This window comes from Cynocephalus volans, chromosome 1 (genome assembly GCF_027409185.1).
Source record: "Cynocephalus volans isolate mCynVol1 chromosome 1, mCynVol1.pri, whole genome shotgun sequence".
In the NCBI taxonomy this organism is placed as follows: Eukaryota; Metazoa; Chordata; class Mammalia; order Dermoptera; family Cynocephalidae; genus Cynocephalus; species Cynocephalus volans.
Window position 1 is genome coordinate 31,935,702 of NC_084460.1, and position 18,786 is coordinate 31,954,487.

Below are 18,786 nucleotides of genomic sequence, written 5' to 3' on the forward strand. Positions count from 1 at the left end.
AGGTGGTTGCTGAGCCAGGCCTTGAGCCCTGTCTTCCAACACCATCCTGCACTCTTCTCAGGCCTGGGGTGAAGGCAAATGAGCAGGCCAACAATCTGTCCTTTCTGGCCCAGAGAGAGGAGGAAAGTTAGAGGGGAGGGGCAGCTTTCCAATAGCAGAAAGGGGAGGTAGGTGGCTTCAGCAAGGTGGCAGGCAGCAGGTAGAGACCTGGAGTCTGGAGCAGAGATGCCTTCACCCAGGGCCCTTCCCCCTCGGCTGTGGTTGTCTCTCCTGGACTTCCTGGTCCCCTGGCTGGGAAGCTGTAGCTGAGCCTGTTGTCATGACAGCAGGTAGCTGAGCTCAGGGATGCCAGCTGACTCTGCAGGGCGGGCTTGAAGAATTCTTCCCGTAGTCTCCTGTCAGTTGGAGACAAAGAAGCAGGTACACGGACAGAGCATGCTCCTCTGGGGGCTGACAGAGTCCTAGGTGTGGGCTTCAGGCTGTCCCCCAGGAGCCCCAGCCCAGCTGGGAGGCCTGCCTCTCATGCCTGAAGGAATTAGAGCACATACAGGCAGCCAAGTGTGTGGTGTTCAGTAAGGACCAGGAGCTTGAAAAAGAGAGGCAGCCGGATCGAATCGTCAGACCTCAGCATCCCTCCCCAGAGCATGCCCGCAGCCCTGGCCAGCATAGCTCAGGCACAGTGGATGGTTCCTCCTTGAAACCACCTCAAGTCAACGAGGAGTAGTCTTGAACCTTAGCAAGTGCCTCCTGCAGTAGAGCCACAGTCTCTGTCCCTACCCCTGTAACTTCCAGCCACTCATCCTAGTCTTACCTTCATGGGGCCCCAGTGGAGCTATTTTCTTCTGTTTGTGGCAGCCCCTCAGCCTTCTGAAGGTGGCACCACATGTCCTTGTGTCCTGGGCTTCAGGGTTGGGTGTGTCTCCTTCCAAACCTCAGTGTCCATCACCTAGGGCACCCAGGGCAAGTCCTGCACCTCTCTGGTCCCCTGCTTCTCCTTGGCAAGTAGATTAGTAATTCCTGCCTCACGAGGTGGGGGTGACAGTTAAATGACATATGTGTGGACAGTACCCAGCACATAGTAGGTGCTCAGTATCTATTTCCTTCTTGCTTCCCTGAGGCTGTCTGGTGTGATGGATAAACAGACACTGGTACCAGACTGCCTGGATTTGAATCCTGACTACATCACTACTTCTTATGTTATTTCTCTGTTCCATGCCTCAGTTTCCTCATCTGTAAAGTGGGATAATAATAGTATCTACCTTTATGGTTGTTGTGAGGATTTAATGAGTTTTACATGTACAACACCTAGAATGGTTCCTGTACACAGCAGCAACCAGTATGTATTGCTATTGTTATTATTTATTATTACTATTGTCATTCCTAAGACAGGGAGTGTTTCCCCTGAGGCTGCTTTTTCTAAGGAGTTATTGTGGTCAGGAGCCTGGGCTCTGGGGTCAGATAACCAGAGTTTGGATCCTTGTTCTCTACCACCAACTAGCTGAGTGATCCCGGGACACTAACTTAACCTCTCAGAATCTTCATCTATAAAAAAGAAAATCAACCTTACGATGATTATGAAAATTAAATTCCTGCACTTGTGCATAAAATTCTTAGCAAGAAAAGTGACCAGCACTTAATAAATATTTAAGATATGACAGCTAAATGGTGAAGACGGTGATGACCACAGGGACAAGAATGGTAGTGACAATACGGCCTCCAGTTCTTCATGACCACAGCCCTGCTCTGGATAGGCCTTGCTTTCTCACTTTGTTAGGGGCCTTTTTAGAGCATGGACCCCAAAATGGCCCAGGGGTGGTCTGACCATCGTTCTTGATTGTAGACTTCTGTTAATTTTGTCCAAGCCCTCAGCCCTATCCTGCCCCTCCATCCGCTCTGATGTGGTTATCTCTTCTCTTGGCTTGCAGAGCTTATTTCCAGTTAAAACCTCAGCCTTTATTCCTTTCTATACCGTATATGTGTGCCATCAATTTTTCATATCTAAATGTGTAGGTTAATATTAACCTACAAGATATCCTTTTGTTCCTATTAGCCCATTGTATTTGCCTTTTAGGTCTTGGTTATTACCCAATTCTGCCATCTAATATGGAGTCAACAAGTTATAGGGTAATATTTTCCAAAGTGTATTCTGAGAAACATTAATCTGGCAGGATGTTCTGTGAAAAATGGACACAGTAGGTCAAATAAGTTTTGGAAATTCTTGAATGCATGTCCCTCTTAGAGAGTTGCAATGCGTGGTAGCAGAATGAGGGCTCTGAAAAGTCCAAAGCTAGGAAACCTGTTTAATGCAGTACTTTCTAGATTACTTTCCTTCCTGTTAACATCCTGTGGTATAGACTTTGGTATAGAGGAAGGAGCACAGGCTCTGGAGCCAGGTGGCATGGGTCTGAACCCCAGCATTGCCACTTCCACAGGTGACCTTGGGCTGGCCACTTTACTGCCTGGGCCCAGTGTCCTCATCTGCAAAATAGGACTAATCATAGGACTTATTCATGGGGTCATGGTGAAGTTTAGTGATGCAATGTTCGTAAACTAATTAAGAGTGTGCCTGGTACACAGCATTAGTTTTCTTTCTTTCCACCTTCCTTCTCACCACTAGCTCAGAGATCTCTTAACCTGGGCCTCGGTTTCCACATCGGTCGAGTGGGAGTAATCAGGCTCCCTTAGTGCATAGTCCTGAGATGAGAGATGCGAGAAGACTTAGAGAGATTGCCCATGGGATGGTGCACGCAGCAGCCACTCACTGAGATGATGGGGCCTCTCTGATCTCTCCCTCATCTTTTCCTCTCAGGCAGTCCTTGGAATTTTGCCTTCACAGTCAAGTTCTACCCCCCTGACCCAGCCCAGCTGACAGAAGACATCACGAGGTGAGGGCTGTGGAGGGAGGGGGCAGGCATGCTGGCCACGGCCCTGGGAGACAGGCTGTATAGTACAGCAGTTGCAAACGCAGCTGCCTACTGAGGCCAGGCACACAGCACCAACAAAGGAGGCAGACTTGGTGCAGGAAAAGCAGTGACGCAAATCCAGTGGTCAGTAGCAGCTGACCCTTGACATCAGAGGAAGACCTATTGCAGGGTGCCGTGGGGCTCGTTGTGAATTTAAAAGAGGACAGACGCCACCTAAAACAGTTGCTGTTCGGCTTCAGGCAGTCACTGCTATGTGGGAATTGGGTCTGATTGTTGAAATGAAGCTAGAGATTTGAGAGCAAAAACCACAATATTTAAATGTTGGCAACTAATGCCAACTTTTTAAAATCATTGTGTGGGCCATCTATGGGTGGGACATGCCAAACACAGGTGAAGGCTGACATGCTGGGTGGACCACCAGTGCACAGTGTCAGGGATATGGAGGGAGCAGAGTGGCAGTGCCTTTGCACATGGGACTTTGGTCCTACATGGTGCACTGAGCACACGTCAGTCTGTGGAGGTCAAATGAGGCTTGTGACCCCCTCCAAGGAGGCAAGCCTGGGCTGCTGGGGTGAACATGGATTGTGTGTGCAGTCTCGTTGCGCCTCAGGGCCAGTAGATAACATGGCTGAAGATTGGATGGGGTGAGAAGCATCCTTCAGTATGGGAGCTCCCATGGGGCTTATCCTGCCTCTGGAAACCAGGATGGGGAAGGCCCTTCTCTCTACCTAAACCCCTTTCAAAGAGATAGTGTCACTTGATGATATCGTGAGTCTGTGTCATCCATGTGGTGGCCCTGCACCTCCAACAATAAGATGTGGGCTTAGAATTCTCCTACAATCGGGGAGGGGCCGTTAAGCCAGCTTCTCTCTCATTGGATTCCTCCTTAATGACGGCTGCCTGTTTGCCAGGCCTGGACCAAGGTCAAGATGCTGACTCTGTCCTTGGGAGATAAGACAGATGTTCCTGGAATAGATCTGGCCCTGGGCCTTGGCCTCATTAGCCCTGTTCTGAACCCTGAGGTCAGCCTGAAGCCAACATGGCAACAGCAGGGTCTGAACTCCAATCCCAAGAGGGCTGAGAGCTTTAGGCCAGCACAACCCCCTCTCTTACCCACCGTGCCTCCTCTCTGTGCCAGACTGTGGGCATCAGGCTTCCAGGGACACCAGGAGGGAAGTTAGCTCTGCCCAGCACAGATGACCCCAGACTGATTTAGTCAAAAATAGTTAGGTCCAAAATAAACTGGTCAAAATGACGGATTGAAATAAAAGATTGGTCAGAATGTTCGGTTGTGACTTCTGAATTTTTAGTCTTTTGAACAAAATGCCCATAAGCCCTTCCTCGGTGCCATGATATTTGAGCTACTGCTGATTCTGAGCCTACACCTTGGCCCTGAGCACATACTGACAGTGCTCCTACTTCTTGTTAGGGCTTCAGTTATGACTGCAACATAATGTCACAGAGCAGTAAGAATTATACTAAGTAAAAGCCACTGAAAAGGAAAAGAAATAGGCAATTGAAAAAAAAAATGGTGAAGTATAGCAAAAATGGGCAAGGAGGCATCATTGGCTGAAAATGAACCAAACATTTTTTTAACACACTATAACTGAAAAAGCAAAATGGTCTTAAGTGTTTCCAAAAATTGTAAAATCATCCAAAATGTGCGTAAAGGTTATAAAAAAAATCATGGCCCAGTGGTTGGAAATGTGTCTTTAAACCAATTTGGCTTTAGACGATTCACTTAGAGCTGGAGGCAAAATAGAAAAGTTTTGGGAAAGCATTGGTAAGCAGGTTTATCCAGGCTGTGGAATACAGTGTGGAAGTTAAAGTGAACGAGACAGAGTCACATGTGCTGACATGGGAACAGCTCCAAGGCATGCAGTTTGGAGTGACTGAGCGAGCTGTAGAATCAGATTTAGGTAGGATTTGATGCCATTTACATGTTAAAAACATGCATAAATCAAAACCACATGCATTTCTGTACATTGGTGGAGAAGAAATGTCTAGAACACCACATGGATAACTGGTGACCTCTGGGGGAGGGGGTTAGGAATGAGAATGAGCATCAAGAGGAAATTTAGAGTCATCTTTCAAGTTTGCACAGTATGAATATATTAATTGTATAGTTAAAACTACATAATATTTTTTTAATGGCCAACTAGCAAAGTAAACTATTTAGCTTGAAAATAAGTTAGAAATCAAGAATGCTCTTACAGTAGAAAAGAGATCCCTCAAATTTAGAAACGAACAAAAATGTTTAGTCATGTGAAATTCGCAAAACCATCTCATAGGACACACCCAAATTGTCAGCACATGAAAAGCCAGTGTCTAGAAACATCCTTTTCTACTGAGCCGTGTACTGATCATTTGGTTCTGAAGGGCCAGCTGTGTTGGGGGGGACCCAGGGGGGAGGAGGAGGGCCCCAAGCCCATGCACACTCTCCCCTTCTCCAGATACTACCTGTGCCTGCAGCTGCGGGCAGACATCATCACAGGCCGGCTGCCCTGCTCCTTTGTCACGCATGCCCTGCTGGGCTCCTACGCCGTGCAGGCTGAGCTGGGTGACTATGATGCTGAGGAGCATGTGGGCAACTATGTCAGTGAGCTCCGCTTCGCTCCTAACCAGACCCGGGAGCTGGAGGAGAGGATCATGGAGCTGCACAAGACATACAGGTGAGGGGCCCATCCCAGGGCCTTCCGTGGCTCCTGGTCTGGTTGGCTGGAGCTTTCTGTGCAGGCCTGAAGGGCCTAGGCCCCTTGGATGCTGTGCTGTATGTACTCCACTTGGCTCTGCCCTTAACTTGAGGTGTGTCTCTGCAAATACAAATGATAGTGACTAGCTGTGTGACCTTAAATGACCTCTTGGGGCCCCAGTTTCTTAAGCTCCTGTATGGGTATGATAATTCCCTATTCTTGGGATTTCTTTGAGACACTCTGAGAATCAGTTTCTTTATCTGCCAGCTGGAGATAATAATAACTGTTGTGGCATTATTATCATACAGATAATAATTATTGTGTGTTTTGGGGTAAGTGTACTGATGTCTAGATCTTAGTGTAAAGTTCAAAAGTTTGGACTGCTTGGGTTCACATGCTGGCTCTGTTACTTTTTTTTTTTTTTTTTTTAAGATGACTGGTAAGGGGATCTTAACCCTTTACTTGGTGTTGTCAGCACCGCCCTCTCTCAAGTGAGCCACAGGCCAGCACTGGCTCTGTCACTTTCTAACCAAGGTATCTTGGGCAGATCATTTCACATCCCTATGCTTTGGTTTCCTCATCTGTTCAATGTTGGTGCTATTAAACCCATCTTGTAGGGTGGTTGAGAGGACTAAGTTGCACATATTAAAGACACACTGCGTGCAGGCTATTAGAGCTGGTCTCTGTGAATAGAGAAGTTGAATAGTTGATTGTGCAGCGGAAGCACCTTGTTCCAGGAGTTAGAAGATAATTAACTGGATCTGTGATGTAAGCTGATTATTTAACTTACCTGAGCCCCATTTTTCACCTTTGTATGCACCGAGTTAGATTATCAGAGTTTCTCAACTATTGGTATTTGGGAAAGGAGAATGCACTGTGTGGGATGTTTAACATCCCTGGGCCCTGGGCATTAAATACTCACAGCACCCTGTCAGTCATTGTAACAACCAAAATGCCTCTCTTTGCCATTTCCAAATGCCTACTATACAAATGATACCACCCCCTGGGAGGGAATACTTGGAATGAAGTAATCTCTAGGGTCCTCTTAAGCTGGATGTGCTTTGGGTATTAAGTCCAGGGTTGTGATGGGAGGGTTGTATCCTGTGTGCTGTATCTGGAGAGGAGTGCTAGGGCCACATGTGGAGGGATAGTGGGGAAGATCCTGTTGGGGAGTGATGAATGCTAGGTCAAGGGTGGAAAATGCAGTCTCCCAGAGCCTCACATACCAACTCTGCTCGGTTAGCAGTGACTGCTGAGGTATTGTGTTGAGCAGGAAACTGATACTCTACACTGGTTAGCAGTGTCTACCTGGGCATAGGAATAGGGCATATTGGCCTGTCTGCCGTCTATTTATCATCTCTGTCCTAGGTAGGAAGATGTCCTAGGGATTTCCAAAAGTCACAAAAATTCAGAGAAAAACATTCAGATCAATATGGACTAGAGAAATACTAATGACTGTCCCTGTAGCTCTTTGGACTGAAGTACATTAACATCTAGTATCCAGGTCCTGCACAGCAGCTCAGAGGTAGACAGGGCAGAGGAAACTCCCAGAGGATATAAGAGACAGATGTAATGAAGTGGTTAGGTGCACAAACTCTGGAGCCATAATGTCTGGATTTCACTCTTCTACTAATAGCATTGTGCTCTTGGGCAAGTTATTCAACCTCTCTGTTCCATTTCCTCATCTGTAAAATGGGAATAATAATACCTCCCTTATAGAGTTGTGATGAGGATTCAGTGAGTTAAGACACATAAAATGCTTGGACAGTAACTGGCACATAGTTTGCTGTGGCTAAAAATGTAAGATGTAGCTCAAGTTTCCTGGCAGCCAAAGCAAAGAAGGGACTTGATTAATTACGTAAATCTTCTTTTCAAAAAGGAGAATGTGTACCTGTTCCTCAGCGGAGATTGAGTGGCTTCTGATATTAAATTCTGAGAGAAATATCTTAGGTTGGCAATAAGTTAGAAGCCCCTGGATGATTATAATGAACAAAGTCATCAACAATGGTTTCACGGTCATGGAGAAGCAGAATTCATAGCTCACACTTAACTCAGTGGCAGAATAAGGCAAAAATGCTGACTCCCAGCTTAACCCTTGAAGGCTTCCTGAGGAAACGGGACTGGACCTGAGCTTTGGCAGAAGATGGGGGTCGAGTGGATTGAAGTGGGGACTGGAGGTGTACTGTCCTGACCTGAGGACAGAGGGGAGGGACTCAGGTGAGGCTCAGCCACACGCCCTCTCCAGCACATTTGCCTTCCTGGAATCATGGTTCTGATAATGGCCACCTTCAGCCAGCAGGACTCAGGCCCGGGCCTTTCTCATAGCCATCTGTGATCACTCTCTTTCCCTCAGGGGCATGACCCCAGGAGAAGCAGAAATCCACTTCCTAGAGAATGCCAAGAAGCTTTCCATGTATGGAGTAGATCTGCACCATGCCAAGGTACCACCATGTCCCAGGGTTCTCCTAGCATCTGGTTGGTATCCCCAACTAACTATCAGAGGCCTTGCTGTGCCAGACTCTGGGTTACCTCCAACTTGAAACCTTTTCTATTCCCATTCCTCAAAGTTCCATAACCTTTTATTTTCCCATGGTCTTTGTCATTTTTCCTTGTATTATGTTTCTTTTTTAACCTGTTGTGCCACCACTAGATTGGGAGCATCATGAGGGAAAGACAGGTTTATTTCTGAATCTCTAGCATGTAGCACATGGCCCAGTACCAAGTATATATCACTAAATGTTTGCTAGGTAAATGAATGATTGAGTGATTAAGCAAATGGTGGAACAAGTGAGTGAGTGAATAAATAACTCAATGAATGAGTGAATGACTGAATGACCATGTGAGAGATTGGTCAGTGGGACTCCAGTGTGGAGGCTGTAATACTGCTCCTGAGAGCTCATTGCAAGCAGAGCTCAGGCAGGGGTTTAGGTGGAGGGTAGCAGACTGCCCCCAGGCAAAGACCGCAGGCCTCCCATTCCATGATCCCTTCTCATGCAGGACTCTGAGGGCATTGACATCATGTTAGGGGTCTGTGCCAATGGTCTGCTCATCTACCGGGACCGGCTGAGAATCAACCGCTTCGCCTGGCCCAAGATTCTCAAGATATCCTACAAGAGGAGTAACTTCTACATCAAGATCCGGCCTGGGGAGGTGAGCCTGCCTTGGGAACCTCTCCTCCTCACTGGAATTGTCTAGAATGGAGTGGACTTCGGCAGCCTGGATTTTTTTTTTTTTTGCAAAACACAGAGCATATTTGATGTGATATTTTAAGACCTCTTATTTTTTATTTTTATTGATTATACATATTCATGGGGCACAGAGCCTAGCCTGGGTTTTTTCTACCCAGGATACACAGATGGGAGTGCTGGGGTTCTGGGTAGGTTCTTCTGTAGCTCTGTACATAGACTTCACACCTTAGGTATGTGCTTGCAAACACACACACACACACATATACACACACACGAGAGCATAAATAGAAGCGTAACTACATATATTCAGGTTGCACAGATAAATGAATATATGTCTGTGTATGTGTGTTTGCTTATGCCTAGGACTCAAATATGCACACATACTAAGATGTACATAGATGCATGATTACATAACCACACACACACACACACACAAACATGTATACATCCACACCTCTTCCTTCAACCTCCACGTCTCACCCATCAAAAAGTCCATTTGGTTGTATCTCTAGAATAAATGTGAACCCATCTGCTTCTCTCCCTCTTCACTAACCCAGCCACCTGCATCCACCATCTCGCCTATGTCTCTGCAAGGTCCTTCTCACTGGTCTCCCTGCCTTCACTGTCGCTCCAGGACATTTTCCTCAGAGCTGCTAAAGAGACCTTAAAAGTCCCTTAAATCAGACCATGTCAAACCCACACCACCACTCTACCCACACTCCCACACTCCTTGCTTAAACCTTTCAGGGGCTCTCTAACCCTTGGGCTGAAGTCCAGACTCCTTCTGTAGCCAGTATCTCTCCCACCTGTCTCTCACCACAGTGGCCCACGCCCATGACTCTTCACTGTTTTGGCTTCTTTGAGTTCCTTGAATAAGTCAAGCTCTTTCCCACCCCAGGCCCTTTGCATTTGATGTTGCCTCTACCTGAAAGTCTCCCCCTGCCCTCACCCCCAACGTAGTTGGTTCCTTCCCCATCCTTCAGGTCTCAGCTCAAGACCACCTGTCTAGAGGGCATCCCCTGATCACCCTTTCTAAGGTACCAGTGACTCCCCTGTGTGCAGTAGTTCTGTCACACATCTTTCATTTCCCTCACAGCCCTTATCAGTATCTGCACTTATCTTGTTTACTTATTTATTATCTCAGCCCTCCCACTCCCCAGCTTGGTCTCCATGGTGTCTCTAGTGCTTAGCACTGAACCTGTCACAGAGTAAGAGCTCAATCAACTTTTTGATTCAATGAATGAACAGGGCAAAGTTGCATATGCCCAAGAAGAGGTTCAGAAAAGATGGACTGGCGGCAAGAATAGGCCCAGGCCCTGCCTCTAACCCTCCCTTTTTGGTTTTCCAGTATGAGCAGTTCGAGAGCACAATTGGCTTTAAGCTCCCAAACCACCGGTCGGCCAAGAGACTGTGGAAGGTCTGCATCGAGCATCACACGTTCTTCCGGTGAGCCTATCCCTGGTATGGGGTGGTGGAGGATGATGCAGAGGCCGTGTGTATGGAAAAGAACAGTAGGAGTTGGTGGAGACCCTAAGGAAGCCCCTCACGTCCCCCCAAGTCTCTTCCTTTCTGGACCATTTTGAGTTGTTGTAGTTGGTGGGGCAGTGTGATGACAGACCAGCTGTGGTCTAACCTTGGGCCTGGCAATGCAGTTCTGATCCCCGCTCCTCACCTCCATCCCTCCACTGCAGGCTGGTATCACCTGAGCCCCCACCCAAGGGCTTCTTGGTGATGGGCTCCAAGTTCCGGTATAGTGGGAGGACCCAGGCACAGACCCGCCAGGCCAGTGCTCTCATTGACCGGCCTGCACCCTTCTTTGAACGTTCTTCCAGCAAACGGTACACCATGTCCCGCAGCCTTGATGGAGGTATGGCCCAAATTGGAGGGGGGGGGAAGAGTGGTCTTTAGGAGGGAAATAGGGGAGTAGACATGCCAAGTTCTGCAGGGTGAGCAGTGAAGTTGGAGACACATCACAAGTTCATCTGTACCAGGTGCTGCTGCTGTGATCACTTCTGCACCTGGGCAGCTCCAGGTGGTTAGCTCCAACCTATAGCTCACTGGTACTGGGGATGTGACACTGCCACTTACCATATTTCCTGTGACTTCCCTGAGTCATAGCCTTTTGAGGTCCCAGGTTCAGCCATATGATTTTCTGGGCCCCCTGTCCAAGAAGCTTAGCAATACCAGGAGAATGATATCTTGTGACTACAGTGTAGAACTGGTGATGCCTTATCTGCTTGGAGGCTGAAGTGTTGTTTCTGGTCATTCCTTTGATTCCATTCAGCTCTGGGCTGATTGGCAATCTAACCACATGGAGCTCTCCACTGCTCCCGTTTCTGTTGGATTGCCAGGCGCCCTTAGCATCGACAAGAACACTTAACATATATGTTGTGAGTGTTATGCACGTGCCAGGCCTTGTGTTAGGTCCTGGGTATAGTATTTAGAGTGAATAAGTATGACCCTTTCCTTTGAGGAGCTCATAGAATAGTAGGTTTGTAAGCATTGAATGTCATTCAAGCAATGGGAGAAGCCCATACAGAATGCAGAAGGGAGGAATTAATTCTAAGAAGGGTGGAAAGGGCTTTGCAAAGAGGGTTGCAACTGGGGCAAGGTTTTGAAGGATTCTGAGGAGTTTGCCAGGTGATCAAGAGAGTCTGATACTTTTAGGGGGTATAAGAGACCTGTCTCAGGACTCCTGTCAAAGTTTGAAGCATGTATAGTTCTTCAGTTGTCCATTTGGGGCTGAGGAAGCACCGTATTCTCCTTGAGTAGACATAGGGCTGAGAATTGAGTATGATGCAAAGGGAAAAGAGGCTCTGTACCATCCTCTGTCCCTCCCCTGTAGCTTCCATTACTGTGCTAGGGGCTAAATGAAGCCCAAATTTGGGGGAGCAGCACAGGTTAGTCCAGAGCTGGTGAAGCTCATCAGGGAAGGAGCAGAAGCCGTACGTTAAGGCAGGAGGTCTAGATCATGGGCCTGACTCACCAAAAGGTGACCTTTCCCCTTTTCCCAAGAGGACCTTTCCCCTTTTGAGGTCTCAATTTATCCTCTGTAAAATGGGAATAGTAATTTCCATTCTAGCCATCAACACAATATTGTGTGAATTATGTGAAATAATGTGCACACGTGGGTACTTTGTGAAGTGAATATATATAAATAGAAAGGATAATTATTCCCTTTTTAAAATCTAGGCCAACCTCAAGGATAATCTGTGCTCTGGTTATTTTAATTCAGTGTTTTCTACCAAGACACAATCCATGGGCATAGTTGGGTTATGCCCAATGCCTGGAGTGAAGTCTATGATTCCACCCTTTTGTTTCCTATTCACAAAAGTATTTTGGAATGCCAGTGAGTGAGAAAGATGTTATTGCAGGGATGCCTTTGAATTTTCCCTAATTTATAAATAAGGTAAATCATTTGCAAATGTTAGGACTTTAGCTTTCACTAGTAAAAGCTAATCTCACAGTATCTGTGCATTGCTAAGTAATGATCAATCGAGTATTCTACCACAACCACCGCAGCAAAAACGGCAATGTAACAGGCCAGCTTTGGTTGGAAGCTTACTCTGTACCAGCTACTCTTCTAAATACTCATGCACATTAGCTTATCTGTTCCTCACCCTAGCTTTCTGAAGTAGGTATTGCTTGTAGATGAAGAAACTAAGGAGCACAGAGATTGTGTAACTTACCCAAGGTCACAGAGCCAAGAAGAGATGGATTTGAGATTTGAAACCAGGCTCTAGTCCTGGACTGGGAAGCAGCTCTGCCAGTTGCTGGCCATGTAACCTGGAGACAGCCACTCCACTCCTCTGGGTGACAGGTTGGGGGTGTGGAAGAGTTGGCTCCGCTCCAGGCACAGTTGGGTAGTGGCTAGGCTGGCTCCTTGTCCATGCACTGGAAGATGTCTCACGCGGTCACATGGCCATCTCTGCCCACTTCAGCAGAGTTCTCCCGCCCAGCCTCAGTCAGTGAGAACCACGATGCAGGGCCTGATGGTGACAAGCGGGAGGAGGATGGCGAGTCTGGGGGGCGGCGGTCAGAGGCCGAGGAGGGAGAGGTCAGGACCCCCACCAAGATCAAGGAGCTGAAGGTAGGAACCTGGCTTTCTCATACCCTCTGCCCTGGGGATCAGGAGGCTGATCCAAGGTGTGGCCTTTACATGCCCCCGGATGTGGCCAAGCATCCTTGCTATGGGTTCACCAAAGACAGGGCCTAGCCCTTGGGTCATGCTCAATACCTGGACATCCTAGGGGTGGGGGTGGGAATGGGGTGGGCAGTGGGCCTGCTTCCCGCCCTGTACACTTCCCCTCCTTTTGCCCTGGCTTCCCAGTGGGCCCGCTCTGTCCCTTAGGGGACTTAGGTATCCTCTTGTTCACTCCTGATTTGCCCCTTTAACTATGATCTGGGTGTGTACTGCCCCCTTCCTCCTCAGAGCATGAGCAGGTGTCACCAAAGGCCCTCACAGAGGTACAAGTGTGTCCCCTTCCTGCTGCCCCACCCCCACTTAGATGCATGTATACACTCCCAGTACATATGTGTATATGCTTCTGCAGAGACGTGCAACCTCAGCCTCACGTGCATTCACTCACAGACATATACACACCCCCACCCTTATATTCCTGCACACAGACGTGCAGATAACATATACACACGCACAGGCATGTGCACACATAGGCCAGGAGTGGCTTCCTTTTGGTATCTTTGTTGAGCAGCTTTTTTCCCATCATGCAGTTCCACCTTGTGAGCACAGTCCCCTGAATTCAACCCCATTGACAGCAAGAAGTATGAAGCCCTGGACATACTCACATCCCGTCCACCAAGTGGGGCTGTGTCCCCTTGGCTTCCAGTACTCCAACCCTCTTTGTCTTCCTGGGAAAGCTCCCTGCTTCCCTCTCTGTACCTTCCCCTGACTCCCTCACTGCCCAACCAGTGGTCTGCCTTACTGGTGGCCCACCCGACTTCCTTGGCTCTGCTGTTTGTTGGTGTGAGTGCCCCGGGCTACTTTGCCAGGCCAGGCTGATTGCGGTATCTCTAATCTGTTTGCTCTACTGACCCTGCTGGTTCCTTTCCCTCCTACCACATCCCGCTAGCTGGAGCAGGAAACCACGCCGAGACACAAGCAGGAGGTACTGCATGGGGCCTCTCCCTCCCTACCCAGCCATTCAAATCCCAGCTCATTTGTCACCATCCCACATTCCATTCCAGGCTCATATCCCTGGCACCATTGCAGCTTCAGCTTCATCTCTGTTCCCTGGCCACCCGCTTCCCTGTTATCCCTTTCCCCAGTCACCCTTTCTCCCCTTCCCCCTGTCCTTGTTAAATTCACCTCTCCAGCTTCCTGCTCAGACTCTAGCCCCCAGCCCTCCTCACCCCTACTCCCCCTCTACCCAGCCTCACACTCTGCCTCTCCTGACCACCTGGTTCTCCATGCTTGCTTCTCACGTGCTGACCATCCCACCTGCATCCACCAGTCCTTCCAGGCCATTCTGTGCTTTCATTTAGCTCATCTCCCCCCCCCACATCCCCCACCCCAACCCTTCCTTAGACTCATCTCCTCCGCCACAGCACTATTTGGTGATGCCTCCATCCCATCTGTGTCCCCTGTGTCCTCACCCCAAGATTCCTTTTGTATCTATTGGCAACCAGATGTGGGAATGGGGGGGGGGGAGTGCTCAGAGCACATTTGCGTTCTGCCCAGAATCCAGTTCCAGCTCCCTCCCGGGCAGGGCCTGCTGCTGCTCCAGCTCCATCAGGAAAAACCTGCTCTCCTTTTCTCCTCCTTTCCTCTTCGTCCTCCCATTTGTTGCTTCCCTCAACTTTTTCCTTCTTCTCTTCCACACAGTCTCCAACTCTTCAGATGAGCCTTAACTACAAGAGAAGTGGGTTATCCTGGGGCTGCCGAGGGAAAGGGCCAGAGGCTGGGACATGGGAAGGGCCTGGCCTTGGAGTCCCAAGATCTGAGTTTCAATCCATTTGTGCCACTGACACTTTGAAGGTCTTGGAAAAGTCCTCTTGGGCCCCAGTCCCTCATTTGCATGGTAAAACATTCAGACTAGATTTCTCCAAGGCCCTTAACCTTCAAGGATCCCAGGGTCCCACTACTCCCTGTTGCCTTCAGGGGCACTACATGCCCACAGAGCCAGCAGGGCAGGTTGGGATGGAAGATCACAAGCTACATCTTGGAGTGGGACTTACTACCCTTTGCAGCCCAAACCGACCCCCTGTGCAAACTCCATCAGGTCTGACTTCTCAAACAGGTGTTGTCCTGAGGACAGCTCAGCCCAGGAAGTGATGCTGGAGGTACAGACAGATGTGTAGAGGGAAAGCAGAAGCTTCTGTGGGATCAGTTTCCTTCCTGAGGTAGCTTAGGAGTCGACCATAGTGGATCCTTGGGTACCATAGATGAGCCCAGGAGAAGATTCTAGCTTTGTCCAAGGATAAGCTTACCTTCCAGGTGGTTTTTCCAGAATCATCTGATTTGACTTTAATAAGGTGAGATTGTCCATTTCTTGTCCTGAGTTGAGTTAATGTGAATCCTCAAACAGCCTTGCAGGTAAGCGTCCTTAGGCTGCCAGCCCACCTGCTCTGCCCTAGAAGTGTGCAGATAAGCAGCTTTGGCAGGTCACTGTCAGCTCCTGTACAAAGGCTTGTCCTCACTCGACCCAGGCAGATTACTCTGTCATGCTGCACTGGCTTGAGCTCAAACTTGATGGTTTAATGGGGACACACCTATGACTCCAGCTATACCTGGCTAAGTTTTTGTGCCCAGCCTGGGAACTTACCTCTCTTCTCACTGGTCTCTAATTCTCCTAATCTTCCAGAACACCCCATAGCATCCTAGTTTTTCTATCTGGCCATGTCTTACCCTATCTGCTATTGGTTTGTTTCTCTATCTGGCCTCACCCTCTCTGCTATTGGTGAGTTAGGTGGTGTCTCACCCTGTCTGCTATTGGTGAGCTATTACCCAGAAGGTATCTGGAAGATCTTGGGTGGTTGGGGAAAGTAGTGACTGACAGCAGAAAAAGCTGAACACAATCTTTTCCTGGTCCCTCGTCCTGAGTGTGGAAGCAGGCCCCATTTTTCTGGATGTCTGTGGCTTTAGGACTATCTGCACTCTGAGCCTCTACAGGGCCTGAGCAATTGCACATGTTGGGTCAGAAGGGGCCTAGACTGGACATTGTGCTGAGTACAGTGGCCTAAGTCACAGCCAGAAAGAATCTAGGCCAGCGAGTAAGCCAGAGCAGCCCAGTGACCAGGATTAGTGAGCCCTCCCTCTGGCTGATGCTGGCTGCTGTATCTTGGTTATAACCAGAGGGAAGTTACCTCCATGCCCAACTAAAGCTGGGTTCACAGCATCAAAGGGAACTCACCCAGGCTTCTGGGATTTGGTTGATTTGGGTGTTTAGAGGCCTGGGTGCCAGGCACGTGAGAAGAAATTGTGGCTTGACTAGAAGTCTCCTCTTTTTAGTCTTAAGTGCTTCATGCCTTGGTGTGTGCTCCTGTTGTTGCTGATTGTCCTTGCCCCACTTGGCTCATGGGGCTGTTGTGAGCGTGAGACAGGATCAAATGGGGATCATGTTGCTGGTGGAGGGTGGTGATGGTGACCATTACTATCATTCCTGCACCGTGCACCCCCCCACTCAGAGCTGTCCCCTAACACCATTGCCCTCTCCATCCATCTCTAGTTCTTAGACAAGCCAGAGGACGTCTTGCTGAAGCACCAGGCCAGCATCAATGAGCTCAAGAGGACCCTGAAGGAGCCCAATAGCAAACTGATCCACCGGGACCGAGACTGGGAGCGGGAGCGCAGGCTGCCCTCCTCGCCTGCTTCCCCCTCCCCCAAGGGCACCCCTGAGAAAGCCAATGAGGTAGGTCTCACCCTGAACCCCTCAATGGGGGCCTTGGGTAGAGAGGCACTGGGGGGTTGCTATGTACTGACTTACACTCCTCCTCCACACAAATATGCTTACCCCATCGCTGCTGTAGGGGCTGGTGGGGATAGGGTGGTAGTTAAACTGAGGGAGACAAATTCGCTAAATCTTGGAATCCTGGGTCCCAAGGACCACCTTAAAGCATGAAAAACTCAGAAGACCCAACGGTAGTACACATTGGTGTACTCCCTACCATCAGCTAGAATATGATGGGAAAGGGGGTGCTTGTTAGAAATGAAGGTCCCAGGTCCCCACCTCAAACCTACTGAATCAGATATTTGGAGGCACAGGGTCAAGGGTTTGCATCATTGTACTGGCCAACAGCAAAAAAAAAAAAAAAAAAAAAAAAAAGAGAGAGAGAGAGATTTGGAGACAGATCCCTAGAATCTAAACTTTTTGAGATCCCAGTAGCTCTATTCAGTAACCAGACTCTTCTGGGCCTGTTGTGAAACCACAGATGGAGCCCACCTGAGGGCTCCATGCAAATCAGACCTGCTCCTGAGGCATCAGAAAAGGATCACACATGACCTGCCTCTCAGAGTGCAAAGTGTGGGGTGTTTTCTCCATTGAAAAAGAGATGAAGATAAGATTTGGGGAATTCCTGTATTTATAACCGAAGCTATTATTTTTAGCACTTACTAAATCATGGCAATATTTACCCCTGTTTATACTTAGGTGTTTTCTCTCTAGAGCTGTTGCTTACTGGCCTCAAACCCAATTGTGGTGTATACTTACACTGCTTGGGTTTCAGTTCTGGCTCTGCTGCCTCCTGGCTGGATGACTCTGGGCTGGTTACTTAACCTTTCTGAGCCTTCGTTAGGCAGAGATAATAAAGGCACCTACTCCATAGGGACGTTGTGAGGATCAAATGAGGTAATGCAGGTTAGGGGACCAGCAGAGTACCTCGATGCTCAGTATGACTTACTTATTGTTTGATTTCAAGAGTTCCAGAACTCCTCCACACAGGAAGTTAACTTCATATCAGGATCTTCTTTAAAGTTGGAAGGACCCTGGGAACATGCCTGGAAACTTTCATTTTACAGATAAGGGCCCTGAGACCCAGAAATAGGAAGGACTTGTACAGTGTCATAGCTGTTAGAAGTAGATAGAGCCAGACCTACATTTCTTGTATCCCAGGCTATTGTGTTTGCCATTAAATCATAGCTGCCTAGGAGCAAGACCAAATGAAGACCAGGTGTGGAGTCAATTATGTGTGTGCTGCCCTCTAATGCTTTGAAAATTTGTGATGCAGCCATGATCTCATTAGCAGAGCATTTGATTGAATCAGTACTGCCCATGGCCGGACTTGCCTGATAACAGGGCTTTGCCTACTGAGGTATAAGCTCAGTGAGAGCTATTGTGGTAGCTCCTGGCTGGTGATTCACAAAATTAGGAATGCTTTGGAGGCCTTTAAGGCTGATTCCATGGAAGAAGGGCAAACCTCTGCATCTACTAAGGGCTTCTGTGGCCACCCCTGGCACAACCAAGACCCTGGATTGGGCTGCAGAAGGGCAAACCTCTGCATCTACTAAGGGCTTCTGTGGCCACCCCTGGCACAACCAAGACCCTGGATTGGGCTGCAGAGTCTGGGCTAATGACCTAGTGAACAGCACCCCCTTCTGCCCCCACCTCCTGCCTTAGTAAGAGACTTGATCAGAATGGCCTCTGATCAGTCCTGATGTGGACTAGGTCTCGGCCTGGCTGGGGGTGAGGTGGGACGTGGAGGCTACCGAGATGGTCACACTCCAGAAGAAAAGGGAAGGATGATCCCTACTGAGCCGGGGACTGGAGCTTTGGGCAGCCTCAGAGCAGCCCGGCTTGGGGATGTGCCCCACCTGCTGATGAGAGCTGGAACTGGTAGAAGATGGGTCTTGTTGAAAGGTGAATTCTCAGGCTGGCGGATTAATTCAGTTGGTTAGAGCACAGTGTTATAACATCAAGGTCAAGAGTTCAGATCCCCATACCGGCTAGCAACTAAAAAATAAAGAAGTAAATAAAAATAAAAGGAGGGTTCTCTTGCACTACCATCATCTGAACCCCAGGAAATATA

General features: G+C 48.6%; 1 protein-coding gene across 22 annotated transcripts in view; it reads left to right on the forward strand.

Moving 5' to 3' along the window:
* The window catches only part of EPB41L1 (erythrocyte membrane protein band 4.1 like 1), a 121,324-nt gene that overhangs the window by 73,088 nt on the left and 29,450 nt on the right, over nt 1-18,786 (forward strand). For 18 of the 22 annotated variants that reach the window (XM_063094238.1, XM_063094247.1, XM_063094289.1 and 15 more), the window contains 8 exons: nt 2,810-2,885; nt 5,378-5,596; nt 7,971-8,058; nt 8,615-8,767; nt 10,154-10,251; nt 10,497-10,672; nt 12,747-12,895; nt 16,491-16,673. In XM_063094238.1, coding sequence (XP_062950308.1) covers nt 2,810-2,885; nt 5,378-5,596; nt 7,971-8,058; nt 8,615-8,767; nt 10,154-10,251; nt 10,497-10,672; nt 12,747-12,895; nt 16,491-16,673 — 1,142 coding nt within the window. The remainder of the gene's footprint in view (nt 1-2,809; nt 2,886-5,377; nt 5,597-7,970; nt 8,059-8,614; nt 8,768-10,153; nt 10,252-10,496; nt 10,673-12,746; nt 12,896-16,490; nt 16,674-18,786) is intronic. The other 4 variants (XM_063094211.1, XM_063094375.1, XM_063094350.1 and 1 more) reach the window with 1 other exon arrangement.